We start from the raw sequence: 17,329 nt of genomic DNA, 5'->3' as shown, positions 1-17,329 counted from the left end.
GTTCAAAGTTGGACGCTGTTTATAGAATAGCGTTTAGTGCTGGGATCTACATCCAATTTTAGGCACGAGCATTTACACCAAGTGAAACCTAGGGCCCTGTTTACTAAGGCACGCTAGTGTGTGCTAACGCTAGAGACACCCATATATTCCTATGGGTGTCTCTAGCATTAGTGTGCGCTAAAAATGAAAGCATGCCTACAGTACGGATTAGTAAACAAAGCCCCTAGTGTGAATTATCATGCCTAAATTAGGCAAGGATCTGCCTTATTCTATAAGACTGTGCACAAATTGTAGGAACACCCCTGACCTGCCCATGCCCCCTTTATGGATCCACATAGAAAAACTTATGTGTGCATCTTTGTAGAATCTTGACTACAAAAATGTGCATTTAAATTCTAATTATTGCCAATTAGCACTAATAATTGATTGTTAGCAGCCAATTAGAGCTAATTGGCTCATTCAATTGTGTGCACACAATTATGATCGCCATATATAGAATTAGGGAAAAGTGCCTATATTTGGAGGTCTGTTACTAAGCTGTGGTAGCGTTTTTAGCTAATGGCAGAAATCAGCTGGCGGTAAACTCCGAGATGACCCAATGTGTGTATTTACCCAGTTATGCTAGTATTTTATAAAGGAAAGTAGGCTCCTGCTTTCCTTTTTTGAATATGCACCACATAAGTGCCCTTGTTGCACCTAAATTTAGGTGCACTGTTCGAGAATTGTCCCCAATATGTTCAACAATGCAGTCTGTTGCCATCATCCTGCATGACAGCGCACTATACTTCAAGGAATGAGGTCAAAGACTGCATGTCTATCACCATCAGCTGATTTGATTGGTTAAATGATCTCTTCGACTTCATGGCACAAACAGGTAAACCTCTACATCAGTGGCACAAAATCCAAAGAAAAGTAGAGGACGACACAAATGACCACCAGCCGTAGGGAAGAATGTAAAGCACTTCTTTGTTAAAAGCACCAGCCTCAAAGACCCGATACAGTCCATGTTTCGGTGGACACCACCACCTGCTTCAGGAGCCATAAATAAGGCTACATAAAACATAAAAAGCATAAATAAATAATCATCTTACCTATATGATAAAAAAGATATAAATAAATATATATAATAGGGAAAATAAAAACTAATACACATTAAAAACTAATGAACAGCCACAGTATGACTCACTCCTCTTTGTTTTTTTTTTTTTTAATCAGACCACAGTGCAGACAAGCTCTATTTTTGCTTTGTGCACTGGAGTTTGTCTTCTGTTGTTGCATTTGGAGGTATGTCTTTTGCACAAATATTATGATTACGCCAGATTTTATGGCAGCTTGTTTATATCTATATCTACATCTCTCTCTCTCTCTCTCTCTTTATATATATATATATGTTATACACCATTGTAGACTACTTGAGAGTTTATCTCATTTTTATTATTTATTTCAAATATACTGTTTTAACAGATATCTTAGAACCATGTATATTATATGGTGATTTGAATTGCTTACATTTCAATCATGCTGATTCTTTTTTTAAATATTTGTCAATGCTTTATGTGCTAGTAGGTAGTTCCCAAATAGCAATTCGGTATGAATATGCACAAGTTTATGTAGGTGAGCAATTTTTAAACTGAAATTTTGAAATTTATAAAGTTTATGCTTTTTATATTCATTAGTTTTTAATGTGTATTAGTTTTTATTTTTCCCTATATTATATATATTTATTTATGTCTTTTTATCATATATGTAAGGATGATTATTTATTTATGATGTTTATGTTTTATGTAGCCTTATTTGTGGCCCCTGAAGCAGATGGTGGTGTCCACTGAAACACGGCCTGTGTTGGGTATTTGAGGCCGGCGCTTTCAATAAAGAAGTGCTTTACATTCTTCCCTACAGCTGGTGGTCATTTGTGTCGTCCTCTCTTTGGATTCTTTTTCTCTGAGGCTTCATAACACGATATTGAATCATGACAGAGAGTGTTTTCTTTCTCTCTATTACAGTATGCTTCAGATACACTGTAAAATAGACACCAAATGATTCAAGGACCTGTAAAAAGTAATAATGTCCAGGAAAGCTTCACCCATAATGCTGTCATAAGATTAATTTACATAGATTTTCTTATTGTATGTAATTCTAAAAATGACAGGTGTTACTACTACTGCTGCTATAAAATATTTAGATAGTGTCACATGGTGTACGCAACATTTAGAAACATAGGGGCCCTTTTACTAAGCTGTGGTAAAAAATGGCATTCACTAGTTTGGACGTGTGAAATTAACATGTGCTGGGACATTTTTTACTGCAGAAGGTAAAAAGGCCTTTTTATAATGGGGCAGTAAATGTTTGTGCGCTAATATTAAAAGTGGTGCATGGCTATTTACTGCCTGAGCCCTTACTGCCATCTATTTAATTCGCAGTAAGGGCTCACACACTACTTGTGTGGTAATCAGTCAGTGTGCGGCAATGTGACTGTGCGGCTGTGCTGCATATTACTGCCAGGAATGACCCTCCATTGTCATACAACCTCTAGTTATTCCTGTCGACCTCCAAACCCACCCATTCCTTACCCTGTACCCTTCATTTTGTACCTACCCTTTGTTCCATGTAAGCCACATTGAACCTACCATTTGGTGGGATAATGTGGATTACAAATGTAATAAATAAATAAATAAAATAGAAAATTATTTTCTACTGCGGGAAACAGCGCATGCCAACTTCAGAATTACCGTCGGGCGCCCACACTATCCCGGTGGTAGTTTCAATTTAATACATGCTACCCACACGTTAGCCCCACCACGGTTTAATAAAAGGGCCCCAGGAGTGTTTTAATTTTGCTATATATTATGAGTGTCATAAAGCAAATATCGCTTATGGGCAGCGGTTCTCAACCTGTCCTCAGGACACATTGAGCCAGTCAGGTTTTCAGGATACTCACAATGAATATGCATGAAATAGCTTTGCATACATGGAGGTAGTTCATGAAAATGTATCTCATTCATTTTCATTGTGGATATCATGAAAACTGACCTGCTGGGTGTGTCCCAAGGCCTGGATTGAGAACTCCTGTTTTAGGGGATTCATGTGCCAAGTCATATTACAATAATGCTAACCTCTGTTACCTTCATGGGATGCAGGTAGCCAGGTCCTCTGAGCATTTGTATACTTTCAGGTGACCGCTGGTCCTGGTCTAAGGTTTGAGTGAGGTGGGCAATATAGCTAGTAGCCAGAACCAGCACATCCAGCTTTGAGAGCTTGGTGTCTGGAGGAACTGAAGGGAGTGCAGCCTGCAGGGACAGAAATGCTTGGCGCAATGTCTGAACGCGATTCCTCTCCCGGGCGGCATTTTCTGGGCACTGCTTTGCTTCACTCAGCTTCAGGTTTCCTTTGTGTACTTCAGCCTATAACCAAAATAAGACATAGCAAACTTATCAACATTCATCAAAGTGCTATTTGGACATAGTTTGTAAAAGCTCTGGCAGAATTGCAAAACATCAGCAATTTTCTCCTTCTAAGTCTGGTCTGTTCCTAGGATCTAGCTGCTTGTTCCACAACTTGTGGTTGCTGTGAACTCCCCCACCAGCTCATGCTCTGGCACCACAAGAGAAGCACCTCCAGTCTCGCCCCCAGCTTTCAGCATTTTTTGAAGGGATTTCCCCTTACATTTTTGAACTAATCAATCTTTAATTTTACAGTTTAAACCTAAGTTGGGATCAGTGCCCAAGAATTTACAGTGTAGCTTGATGATATGATCTAGCACTGAAAGACCAGAAGAGAAATATTTATGACCAGATTTGAGCCTATTTGTATTAATTTATATTATGATATTATTTATTTGTAAACCACTTTAATACTTTTGTGAAAAGCAGTATAGTAAATGAATAAATCAAATCAAAAACTCATACATCCCTTTTTTTAGCATGCAATTTTGTGTGGCTAATCACTTCATGCACAGAGCAGTACGTAAAATCACAAGCTGTGCATAATGACCACACACAGTCTGCCTAGCTTCTCTGTTCTTTCATAACATTCTGTAAAACTTTTGCCAGTTCTTAACTCAGCAAGCCTTTCTTACACCAATTTTTTCTTTCTTGAAGCTGCAGGAAATCATGTCCTTGGGCAAAATATATACTATTTTAGTATTACACAAGTACAATGACTTGCAGAATTTCTTCTTTTATGGCAGGAGGAGAGGAGTGCCTACCGTACATTCTCTTGATTGTAAATGTATACCTAAGTGCTTGGCTACTGTCCTTATAACTAAAACAGTTCTAGGGCTTTGCCATTTAGGTATCTCCTACAGAGAGATCCTTAAAGCTATGGCCTTCCTTCACAAACTGCCCTCCCCCTCCTCTTGCAATATTACTATGCTCTGCTGGTAGTCTTCAAGATAGTCTGTTCACCCACAGCCTTCTCTAGACTGTTGCAGTGCTATTAGCATTCCCATAGCTGTACAGTTCTATATGGTTGTTGCATGTTGAATTGAAATAAGCCTGCTTACTGTTTGCTGACTGTCCATACGTCCCTGAAGTTTAATCTTCTGTCTTGGAGGGTGCTGGGATTTTCCCTGGTTGGTTCGCTTTCTGTTGTTCTCTCTTGGATAAGATGCTTTGGAAGAGCACACTTCCCAAACCTGAAGGTCACGTTGGCTTTCACCTGTGCCTGCAAACAAGTTTTCCATTATCCTGCCCAGCTCACAACTTCTTCAGAAATGGCACTTTATTTTCTTTTGAGCACAGTTTAAATAAAACCACGTCCATGAGGGAATCATTTCTTTGTTCTCATTAGCAGAAAAAGGCAAAATTGGAGAGCGAAGAGGATTCCTAAGGAATAATTTATAGCCAAGCCTCTGAGGCGTTGCGTCCCCCGAGCTGTGTGGATAACAAGAGAGAGAAAGGGAGAGCACTCTATGATAGCTCCTTATCTGCCTCAGACATATAATGAGGGAACTTTAAGGCTGGTTTTGCTTGTAGTGTTATCTAAGAAATAATCCCACGCTCAAAATCCGCCCCTTCCTTAGTACTGTCCTGTAAAAGTGAAAGGTGGCAAGGATGGTTAATTTTACTTCTGTCCTTTCCTATCTGGGATTCTTAAGAGAATCATGCTTTGAACAAAGTTGTGTCATTGTCCTTGTTGTTTCCTTCCATGAGGGATGTTCCCTTAGAGCCAGGGCTTTTTTTGAGGGGGTACTCGGGGGTACTGAGTACCGGCACCTTTTCCAGTGTCTGCTAAAATTGACCCATGGACCACAAGTTTTAATGAAAGAGTTCAGGCTCAACACACCAATTCTGCCTTGTCATAGATTCTGTGACTGGTTGCAGGGGGCCTGGCTATTGTGGGGTGAGTCCCTCAGTGATCACCCCACCCCTGAAGGGTGGCCTGGCATTTGAGTACCGGCATCTTTTTTGCTAGGAAAATCGCACTGCTTAGAGCCCATTGTAAAGCATTCACCAAATAAGACAAGTTGCTTTCAATCATCTGACCTTAGTATGATATAAGTAAATCACCTCCATGAATTTCATATAATGCTTGCTCTGTAGTAGTCACAAGTTTTGTTAATTTAGTTAAGCAGACTCAAGAGAAGTGGCTAAAAATGTCAAAAAATTTGCATTCAATTGGTACAAGGTTTTTCAGAAAGAGCAGAGGAATTGCCAAGTGGTTGCAGTTGTGAGCTAAGAACCAGGGAAACCTGGGTTCAAGTCCTGCTTCTTCCATTGCATTTCTTGTATCCCTGAGCAAGTTCCTTTGCTTTGCATTGCCTTGGATACAAACTTAGGATCTCTATTTACTTTTATTTCAAACTTTTCTTTACTGCTCAATCCAAAGTTCTTGGCAGTTTACACTTTTGCATACACAATATGCAATTTACAAATTTTAAATCAAATTAAAACATTAAAAACATAAAGACAATAAAACTAACTGCTGATGTTTACTGAGCTGCAGTAAAATAGCACATTTGGACACTACTGCAGAAAAATTATCCATAGTATTCATTAATCCACAAAATCTCAATAGTACAAGTTAGTGAATCCTTTGACAAACTTATTTTGTGTTGCTGCAGCTGGCAACATTGTGCATTCAGGCTGCAGCAACACTAAGATAGCAGGCCCATTTTAAAAGAACTGGTGGAAATTCAAAAATTGTCCCCACGTCCATCGCTTTATAAAAATGATGAATCACCTGAACCTATAGGAGACAATTTCCACTGCAGCTCCTTGTGATTCTGGGCAAGTCACTTAACCCTCCATTGCCCCAGGTACAAAATAAGTACCTGTATAGAATATGTAAACTGCTTTGATTGTAATCACAGAAAGGGGGTATATCAAGTCCTATCCACTATCCCTTTAAGTGCTAACTGGGTATATTCAGCAGCACTATTGGTTAAGTGCCTCTGAATATACTGGTTAGCTCTGGAGAAGTGATTTAAATTGCCAGGAGCCTCTTCTGGCTGTTGAAATCGCTTTGAGTATTGACCCCTTTGTTTTTAGAGACTGCTTGCCGTACTATTTTCTTATCTGTACTTTTGTATATACATGTACATTATTGAAGTACCAATAAAAGCGAGTTTTATTATATTTATGAAAAGTCTCCCAGTTACCTTTTTGCCTTTATCCTGCCTATCTATTAATGATTATTACATTTTGAGGTTTACCATTAGAGGACCCTTTTTATTCTCTGTGCATTGTGAGAAGTTTTTGCACTGTCCTCTGGGGTATCCTTCAACCCCACTAATCTAAGAAGTCTGCCACAGTTTTAAGAGCACATTTATGTAGATATGGGAATTCCCACGTTTCCATATATGCACAAAATGGTTTATAAAATTACCCTCAGCAGGTGCAAGCAAGGGAAATAGCAAGGCAGATATATATTAGTGAAATTAGGAATTGAAATGATTCTTTCTTTTGCCGTTCAGTTGCCTAGTGAATAGTTTTGCCTGGCTTTTGTCTGTTGCATATTAGTTTTACCTTGTTTTGTCACTCAAACAGGCTTATCTTGGAATTAGCCTCCCTTGAGCATTTTGTATTGTGTAACTCCAGTTATCTGGGTGCTGATGGACTTGACCTATTAGTTTTTAAGTTTTACTCTGTAGTCACATTTAGGCTTGTGTTTTGGCCTATAATGAACTGACTTTTGAATATGCATACATATATTTTATGTGTTCAGTTATCTGTAATATCTTGGTCTTGTGACCTAATATTCATAAGACTGGAAACAGTTAGACTTTGTTTCTCTTTATAAAAGTTTGAATAGGGAAGAAGTTGCTAACTATGGGTCAGTCTGTTCTCAGTGGTTGCTAAGTTAATGGAGTTACTACTGAAGTAGTACATCAGGTTCCAAAGCAGCATGATTTTAGCAACGAGAAATCATGTCAAACATATGGTCATTTCTCTGTGGGTAACCAAAGAACTGAATGGCCAGAGTGGAGGAGTGGCCTAGTGGTTAGGGTGGTGGACCTTGGTTCTGGGGAACTTAGGAACTGAGTTTGATTCCCACTTCAGGCACAGGCAGCTCCTTGTGACTCTGGGCAAGTCACTTAACCCTCCATTGCCCCATGTAAGCCGCATTGAGCCTGCCATGAGTGGGAAAGCGCGGGGTACAAATGTAACAAAAAAAATAAAGGATATGGTGTACATATACTGCAGTAAGGCCTTGGACACTGTTCCACACTGGAGGACCAGGAATAATATACTAATCTAGCAACATAGTAAGTGATGGCAGATAAAGACCTGTATGGTCCATCCATTCTACCCAACAATATAGTATGAGCAGTCTAGGAGCAGGTCAAAAGTGGTAGTAGATTAGAAACTAGTTGTGTGATAGGCAGTAGTGATAAATAGAAACATTGGGCACCTAGGTCAAAATGTTTGGGTAGTTTTTCCCCATAGAGTTCACTCCAGTTCTCACAGGAAAACGTTCTGTTTGAAAATGTCCTAAGCAAAAGTATGCACATGAATTTGCATCTGTCTTTGTGTGAGCAAGTGTGTCTTGAAAAATTCAAAAGTATGCACATAAATGCCAACACAGCAGCCAGGCTTATATTTGGAAAATCGTGTTTTGAAAGTGCCAAACCCCTCCGATAAAAACTTCACTGGCTCCCAATCAAAGAATGTATTGCTTTCAAAATCTGCTCCATGACCCATAAAATCATCTATGGTGAAGCCCCAGGATACATGAAGGACCTCATAGACCTCCCAGCCAGAAACACAACAAGATCAGCTCGAACATATCTTAACCTCCACTACCCAAACAACAAAGAACTCAAATACAAAACAGCATATGCATCCAGCTTCTCCTATTTAAGCGAGCAACTATGGAACGCACTACCAAAAACAGTAAAAACAACATACGACTACCTAAAGTTCCGGAAAAAGCTAAAAACGAACCTGTTCCAAAAGGCATACCCCACCAACCCAATATAAGAACCAGAAAGCCTGCTACACAACAACTCCAAGACTTTAATAGACTCACCCCTATCTCCCTCTTCACACTTAATGTTTCCCAATGCATTTACCAAATGTGAACCATACCCTACCACAAACCAGAACCACAAACAGACTTGCCCCTATTCCTCTTTACCCTGTAATTCCCTTGCCCGTAATGTCTTGTCTGTCTGTTTTACCTAGATTGAAAGCTCTTGAGCAGGGACTGTCTATGTCAAATGTTCAGCGCTGCATGCATCAGGTAGCGCTATATAAATGCTATTAGTAGTAGTAGTAGTAGTAGTAATCACAACTTGTACTTGAGCACACTATCCAGCTTATTTTCGAAAGAGAAAAACGCCTATAGTGCGACCTAAATCGGGAGATAGACGTTTGTCTCGCAAAGGCGCCCAAATCGGTATAATCGAAAGCCGATTTTGGGCGTTTCCAACTGCACTCCGTCGCGGGAACGAATAAAGTTGATGGGGGCGTGTCGGAGGTGTGGTGGAGGCGGAACTGGGGCGTGGTTATCAGCCGAGGAGAGATGGGCGTCTTTAGCTGATAATCGAAAAAAAAAAAAAAAAGGCGTTTTTACCGCGATTTTGGGTCACTTTTTTTGGACTCTTTTTTTCACGAACAAGTCCCAAAAAAGTGCTCCAACTGCCCAGATGACCACTGGAGGGAATCGGGAATGACCTCCCCGGACTCCCCCAGTGGTCACTAACCCCTTCCCACCAAAAAAAACCCACTTTAAAAGCTTTTTTTCCAGCCTCTATGCCAACCTCAAAAGCCGTATCCACCTCCATGACAGCAGAATGTGTTCGATCCTGTCACAGCCTTTCCCTGGGTCAGATGTGGCTCTCGGGTGCACTACAGGGTCACATCAGCATTGCATTGTGGTGGGTGTAGGGTATTGGGCTCCGTGATTTCATTAGCTTGTGTTACAGTCTCACGATGTTGGTAGTTGGTAGGCTCTTCTCCCATGATGCTTTTCCCCCTGCCTACTGGGTCAGAGTGTGCCCTGTTGTGTTTCCTGTTGTAGTCCATGCGGTAGTGGCCATTTTTGTAAGCCAGTTTTAGTTCCCTTTCCTGTGTTAGCCACGTTACAGAACTTAGTTCTTACCTTGAATGTGGCTGAAAGAGGGCATTGTACAGCATTCTGCCAGCTCTGACCTACTGCTAATCTCAGTACCAGGGAGACTCGTTGCCAGTGGGGCACAACCTCTGATCTGCAGTTAACTGTGAGTAAAGGCAGTTATTCCAATAAAGGACGTTTTCGGAGAGATTAGTCTTCAGGTGTCAACTGGTATGCCAATGTTATATAGCAGCAACCAGTCCTAGAGGCCAGCGTGTATGCAAGTCCCTGGAGCACTTTTAGTGGGTACCGCAGTGCACTTCAGCCAGGTGGCCCCAGGCCCATCCCCCCCCCCCCCCCACCTGTAACACTTGTGCTGGTAAATGGGAGGCCTCTAAAACCCACTGTACCCACATGTAGGTGCCCCCTTCACCCCTAAGAGCTATGGTAGTATTGTACATTTGTGGATAGTGGGTTTTGGGGGAGGGGGGTTGGGAGCTCAGCACCCGTGATAAGGGAGCTATGCATGTGGGAGCTTTTTCTGCAGTCCACCGCACTGACCTAGGGTGCCCAGTTGGTGTCCTGGCATATCAGGGGGGCCAGTGTACTACCAATCCTGGCCCCTCCCACGACCAAATGGCTCGGATTAGGATGTTTTTGAGCTGGGCGTTTATAGTTTCCATTATCGCTAAAAAAAACAAACGCCCAGCTCAAAAACGTCCATTTTTTCAATAATTCGGTTCGGCCCGCCCCTTCACGGACCCGTTCTTGGAGATAAACGCCCATGGAGATAGGCGTTTCCGTTCGATTATGCCCCTCCACATATTTGTTCAGACCAGAACTGGCGACTGCCACTACGGCACTATGTAAGCCACATTGAGTCTGCAAATATGTGGGAAAATGTGGGATACAAATGCAACAAGTAAATAAATAAAATAAACTCTACCTCTGAGAACATCTCTCTTTTCTGTGTGTAAATTTAGGTGCATAAATTTACTTCTTTGACTATTATAAAGGGAAAGGGAATGGGACTTACATACTGCCTTTCTGTGGATTTTCCAACTACATTCAAAGTGGTTTACATAATATTTACAGGTACGTATTTGTACCTGGGACAATGGAGGGTTAAGTGACTTGCCCAAAGTCACAAGGAGCTGCAGTGGGAATTGAACCCAGTTCCCCAGGATCAGAGTCTGCTACACTAACCACTAGGCTACACCTCTATGTTGGGTCTGAGCAAAGGTCCTTTGACCCCAGCATCCTTTCTCCTAAAGTAGTCAGTTCAGCAGATTCCAAAGAGCACATTCCATTCCTTTGTGCTCCTTCCCAGGGATACATGATAGTATCTGCCTAATTTTACACATGTGGGGGGTAATTCTATAACAGGGCACCTATGAGGAATCTTCTTTTCCTTTTTAGAATGTTAGTGTAACTAGTTACATGCTTGTATATGCCAATAGGCGTGAACACTTGTGCCAGGTGTAGAGCTGGTGTAAGTGCTCATGCCTAAATGCCTGAGATACCCTGTCCCTTTAAACATAGTTTACAAACATGAAAAAAGTTTGGGGGCCATCAGATAGTGAGGCATGGAGTATACATAACCTCATATGCCAATGCTTCTATTCCCCATTGGTTCATATTTTTAAAATTAAATATCTTCAGTTCAATTCATTTCAAAGCCAACTCAGTTCAACTCACCTCAGTGTCAAAACTCTTCTATTCAATATTTAATAAACAAGCCTATCTTCATAAGTACATGTCTGAACTTCTGTCAAATCTTCCATTTAATCACAGGAGAGATTCCAGCTTCTCTCATATCTTCCACATATGCACAGGAGAGCTTCTGACATAGAACTATGTTTCGCATCACTGCATCAGGGAAGTATTCTCTGGAACAAAAACTTTCAGGCTTCAGACACAATGTCTTACAGCAGTGGTTCCCAAACTGTGTGCCATGACACCCTGGTGGACCGCAGCGAACTCTCAGGGATACCGCAGCAAATCCCAATATCCCTCCCACCTCCACATGAACCACTACTACTCCCCCCAATCCAGTGTCTGCCTCCTGTCTGTCCCTGCTCCCCCCACCCATCCCTGCCATTGCTGCTTCTCTAGAGGAGTAGCAGCAGCAGCAAAACAGGCTGATGATTCTGCCCCTCAAACATCACTTCCTGTTCCAGGGAACAGCCGGCAGCCCCATGTATGGAGAGTCCGGTCCAGCATGGTTGCAGCTTGTTTTGCCACTGCTGCTGCTGATCTAGAAAAGTGGCGGGTATGGGTGTGTAGGGGGAGCGGGGACAGAGAGGAGACAAACACTGGATTGGGGGAGAAACAGAGAAGGGGCTTAGGCTGGATGGTAGGTAGAGCACAAGGGAGGGCATAAGCTGGATGAAAGTGTGGGAGAGGGAGGGTAGAGGCTGGATGGAAGGAGGAGAGAGAGCAGAGGCTGGATGAAAGTAGTGAGAGAGGGAGGGATGGAAGGGACAGAGAAGGAGGGCAGACACTGGATGAAAGAGGGAGAGAAAGACGGTAGACACTGGATGGAAGGGGAGAGAGAAAGACGGTAGACACTGGATGGAAGGGGAGAGAAGAAGAGAAGATACTGGATGTAAGGGGAGAGAAGGAGGGTATGCATGGGAATACAGGTGTTGGTGGCTGAAGCATGCTACTGAGTTGCTTACACAAGCACCATGGAGTTTGGACCTCGGGTAGTGGACCTCTTTAGCTAGTGGGGCTTGGGCATCCCCACCAGCAAAGGTAGGACTCAATGCTGTTGGGGGTGGGGGGTGGAGCGGGGGGAGAGACTTGAGAAAAATTGTGTAGCCTAGGGGTGCCGTGACCCAAGAAAGTTTGGGAACCACTGTCTTACAGTATCAAAACAATCATTACCCTGGATGATCTACAGCTTACAAATTTTAATCACTTCAGGCACTATTCCAGTATTGCTTACTACTGCATAGCTGAAAGATAGTGGCTGTGTCTGACATAATTTATATAAACCAGGAACACCAATGAAAGTGAATTAAATTAAAGACATCTAATCCAATTCTTCATTAATGCCACTAGGGACCACTGCCCCAACTACCTAATAAAATCCGCCACTCAACGCTTCATAGCAGTCCTCACATTTCACCTAAACTACATGCTGCAACATGGACTCTTCCCTAAGGACAAAGGCAACATACTACTCATCCCAATACCTAAAGATACAAAGAAAAAAGCAAATGAAATCACCAACTACCGCCTGGTAGCATCTATCCCTCTGGTAGTCAAACTGTTGGAAAGCATGGTAACCAAGCAACTTACCGACTACTTAAACAAATTCTCAATATTACACGAATCACAATCAGGATTTCACTCCAACCACAACACCGAAACAGTACTAATCACTCTCCTAACCAAATTCAAACAAGAAATTGCAACTGGCAAAAGCATACTTCTCCTACAATTCGACATGTCTAGTGCGTTTGTTGTGGTAAACCATAAAATACTACTAAACATCCTAGAATACTTTGGGATTGGTGGAAGTGTACTTAGTTGGATCAAGGGTTTCCTAACCACAAGAACATACCAAGTGACATCAAATTCGAACATATCATCACCATGGAAACCAGAATGTGGAGTTCCCCAAGGATCACCATTATCACTGACCCTTTTCAACCTAATGATGACCCCACTAGCCAAATCCCTATCCAACCAAGGCCTTAACCCTTACATTTACACAGATGATGTCATGATATACATCCCGTACAAACACGATGTAACAGAAATCACAAACAAAATCAAACTCAGCCTGCAAATCATGAACTCATGGGCGGATGCATTTCAACTAAAAACGCAGAAAAAACACACTGTCTCATCCTCTCATCCCAATACAACATGAACAAACCCACCAATATAACCACCCCAGATTACACCCTTCCTGTTTCAGACAGCCTGAAAATTCTCGGAGTTACAATCGACCGAAACCTCACGCTGGAAAGCCAAGTGAAAACTACAACAAAGAAAATGTTCCACTCAGTGTGGAAACTCAAACGAGTAAAACCTTTCTTCCCGAGGGAAATATTCCGCATCCTGGTACAATCAATGGTACGTGCCAGTCACCTAGACTACTGCAATGGAATCTATGTGGGATGCAAAGAACAAATCATTAAGAAACTCCAAACTGCCCAAAACACCGCAGCCAGATTCATATTTGGAAAAACGAGATTCAAAAGTGCCAAACCCTTACGAGAAGAAATGCATTGGTTCCCAATCAAAGAACGAATTGCGTTCAAAATCTGCACTCTGGTTCATACATGGCAGACCTCATAGACTTACCAACCAGAAACACAAAAACATCAACACGCACATCCCTAAAGCACTGCGTACGACTGGTAGCGCTATAGAAGTGATTTATAGTAGTAGTAGTACCCAAGCTGCAAAGGACTAAAATATAAATCAGCCTATGCATTCAGCTTCTCCTACATAAGCACGCAACTATGGAATGCACTACCAAACATCATGAAAACAATGCATGACCTAACAAACGTCCGGAAATCATTAAAAACCAACTTGTTCAAAAAGGCATACCCTAACAATCCAACTTAAATGCCTGAACCCTGCAATACAACAAAACTCATAATAGAACAGGACAAAACTTAACTCTTCCTCCATGATTACCTAATGTCTTCTGTCACTCATGAACTCTAACGCAATACCACTCTGTATTTGTCATACCGGAAATGGCGATCGCCATCACGGTACTATGTAAGCCACATTGAGCCGGCAAATAGGTGGGAAAATGTGGGATAAAAATGCAATAAATAAATAAATAATTCGAAAATCTAGCGTTGTTCATTATAATTCAATAGGCAGTATGCACATAATTTATAGAATGCTATAAGCTGCACATATAAATGTGAGTCCCATCCTTGTTCGTCCCAGACTCCACCTATGTGTATGTCTACCTGTAAAATATACACTGTGTAATACATGTACATATTTACAAAATAGTTCTTAGGTGGAATTTTGGCATTTGCACATTTACATTCATATGTGCCATCATTCAATTCATTTACATATGACATTGGTGCATAAATGTTAGCATCTACTTAATAAAATTTACCCCCATTTGTGTACTACTAGTGCTAATTCTGGCCTATGTTGCATTCATAATATAGGCTTAAAATAGAGACCTTTTTAGACTCTCACATAGATGTTCTGTTATAAAATTAACCCTCACAAAGTGTAGGCAATTTCAAAGGCCTCATTTCTGCAGTTAAATAGCTATGCAGCTACAGAAATGCCTTTTGACAATTGCCCTTATATAGTATGATAACAGATATTAATGGAATGTCCATCTAGTCTGTCCAATTTACTACTTCTTGCAATGAAACAGACCCCACTTTGACTTTCTCGTTACTTCTTTGTAACTAAGGTCAGGATCATTCCTACTTATCCCATGCTTTCATAAATTTTCTATTGTTTTTGCTTCTTCTACCTTCACTGGGAGACTGTTCTAGGAATCAGGTACCAACTTTGTGAAAATATTTTCCATCCACAAGCAAGATTGAGTCAGGCCTATGTGAATAACATCATCTGAAAGCGCTAGGTCAGAACTGCTCCTAGAATTCAGAACTGTAGTACAAAGCTCTGAGCATGCATAGCCCATCCTACATGTTTCAGTCTCCTCTATTTTATCCACTCTGCCAAATGGATGTGAAATAAAACTCTCCCATGTGCTTGCTCTCCATTGCTTTCTGTTGAGTTTCTTATAATTTTTCTTTGGTGCTATGTCAGCTAAGTTAGGCTTTTCTCCATGTTCAAAATGTGAGAGGAAGATTCAAAATTTTGATATGCACATCAAATGCCTCTTGTGCCTCAGTCCTGTACAAGACCAAAAGGGCTATAAACATTGTTATTGAATGTCCCTGAGAATAAGAAGAAATTTTCTCAATCAACTCGGAGAGCATTTGGGTGCTGAAAAGAAGCTGCTCTTGAAAAAGTCTCACAAAAAGGCTCCTTCTATGCAAAAACTGTCTACTACTGTGCAGACTAGTCAAGAATTATCCATGGTGAAGCTTTCAGCCTCTCAGTGCAGTGGCTTTAAGAATCAAGTTACCCACGGAATTGTCTTGGACACCACCCAGGCCAGAGCTTTTCTTCCAGAGGACAGGATCCAAGCACTCATGGCCCATGTTCAGCATATATATTCAGTGCCCAGGGTCATGGCCAGAGCTTATCTATAGATGATAGGGCTCATGGCTTCATCTGTCCACATTGTGCTCTTAGATGACCTGTCCTGAATATGCTTTTTTCAGTTTTGGCCAAAAACCAAAACTACTACTGCTAAACATTTTTGGCCGAAACTGAAGCTGGAAGTTATCACATAGTGTCAGCCAAAACCAAAAAGTAGAGTTTTGTGTGAATGTGAACCCATGAGGCCCACTAGGAATTGCCAAAGCTTGCAGTTGGCAGCTCTCTGCTAAACGCACATGAGATTATTACTCTCCAATCCCCGGAACTGCAAGCACAGGTTGAGAACTGGGAGAGCCATTTTAACAAGGACTTCTCAACAAGTCTGGCATGTTTAAGTTCCCAAGTCAATGCAGAAGTAGTGAAATATCCTCTGAGACAGGAACTTTGTGAGAAAGTGTTAAAAAAAAAGATTACTACCTTTTTATGCTTACCCAAACTTTGCACAAGGGGAAGAAATAGCATTGAGTTATTTCCCATTTTGGCTTCCACTGAAAAGACATGGTCAGTTTCAGCCGAAACCAGAACTATGGCCTAGCCTTTTGGCCAAAACTGAAATGGGGCAGAAAAAGAATTTTGGGCCAGTTTTGGCACCGTAACCAAACCCAAAATTTGGTCAGCCTCTAAATGACCTCAGTGGGATCTCAAGTTCTGATGCTCTCAACCTCTCTACCATTTTGTATCTACCTTCTTGACTTTGCCTTCTCCTAAGCTGATGGATGCACAGACCCAATCTACCAGTGGGTGTGCTCTTTGCACCATGGTAGCATCAATCATTCCTCACTAAAGATGTCTTGGGTTGAGGGTAGAGAACTCATCTAGACAATCAACATCTGCAAGGGATGTGGTCACTGTTTTTGCAGCTCCTCTGTATTGATTCAATAGGTCAATCAATACAGAGGAGCAAGGGGGTACGGCCTTTCTTCATCTCTGCTGAGAAGCAGCCAGAATCAGGGACTTTGCGATAGCCAGCTTCTTCCAGATAGACGCCACTTACCCATTCTGCAGAATCAGTTAGCCTACAATCTCACTTCAACCTTCCAAATGGACCCTCAATATAGATGTTCCAATGTCTGTCTGTCAAGATTGGGGAATGCCTCAAATTGAACTCATTGCTAGCAAACAGAATACAAAAATGCCTCTTTATTGCACCATTCTTCCTTGTCCTGAAAATTCTGTTGACTTGCTCAGTTCTTTATGCCTTCCTTCCAATTCCACTCATACAAAGAGTACTGAACAAGCTCTAGCAAATCCATTGTGGAGTGATTCTCATAATACCTTACTGGCTTTGATAAGGTTTCTTTTGCTTCTCAACCTTACAGTTCTACCTCCTTGCAAGTTGCTTAAGTTTTCAGTGCTGCTGACTCAACAGGAAGGCTTGCTTCTTCAGACCTCAAGTCGCTAGCCCTCATAGCCTGGAAATTGAGCAGTCAGTAGTGCCTGCTGTTGGTGTTACTCAGCTCATCCATGACATCTTGATAGCTTCTCAGAAGCCCTCCACTAGAAGAATGTATGCCTTCACGTGGAGAAGGTTTTCAATCTGGTGTTCTACTAACAGCCATGATCCTATCAGATTTAATCCTATAATGATTCTACT

General features: G+C 41.5%; 1 protein-coding gene across 1 annotated transcript in view; it reads right to left on the bottom strand.

The window, feature by feature from the left end:
• The window catches only part of LOC115467011 (transcription factor 23-like), a 29,447-nt gene extending 24,569 nt beyond the window's left edge, over positions 1-4,878 (bottom strand). Inside the window, exons 1-2 of the mRNA XM_030198644.1 lie at positions 4,502-4,878; positions 3,123-3,401 (exon numbers count right to left, since the gene is read on the bottom strand). Coding sequence (XP_030054504.1) covers positions 3,123-3,401; positions 4,502-4,681 — 459 coding nt within the window. The 5' untranslated portion in view covers positions 4,682-4,878. The remainder of the gene's footprint in view (positions 1-3,122; positions 3,402-4,501) is intronic.
• Positions 4,879-17,329: the final 12,451 nt, after the last annotated feature.

This window comes from Microcaecilia unicolor, chromosome 3 (genome assembly GCF_901765095.1).
Source record: "Microcaecilia unicolor chromosome 3, aMicUni1.1, whole genome shotgun sequence".
Lineage (NCBI taxonomy): Eukaryota > Metazoa > Chordata > Amphibia > Gymnophiona > Siphonopidae > Microcaecilia > Microcaecilia unicolor.
This window is presented reverse-complemented; position numbering and strand designations above follow the sequence as displayed.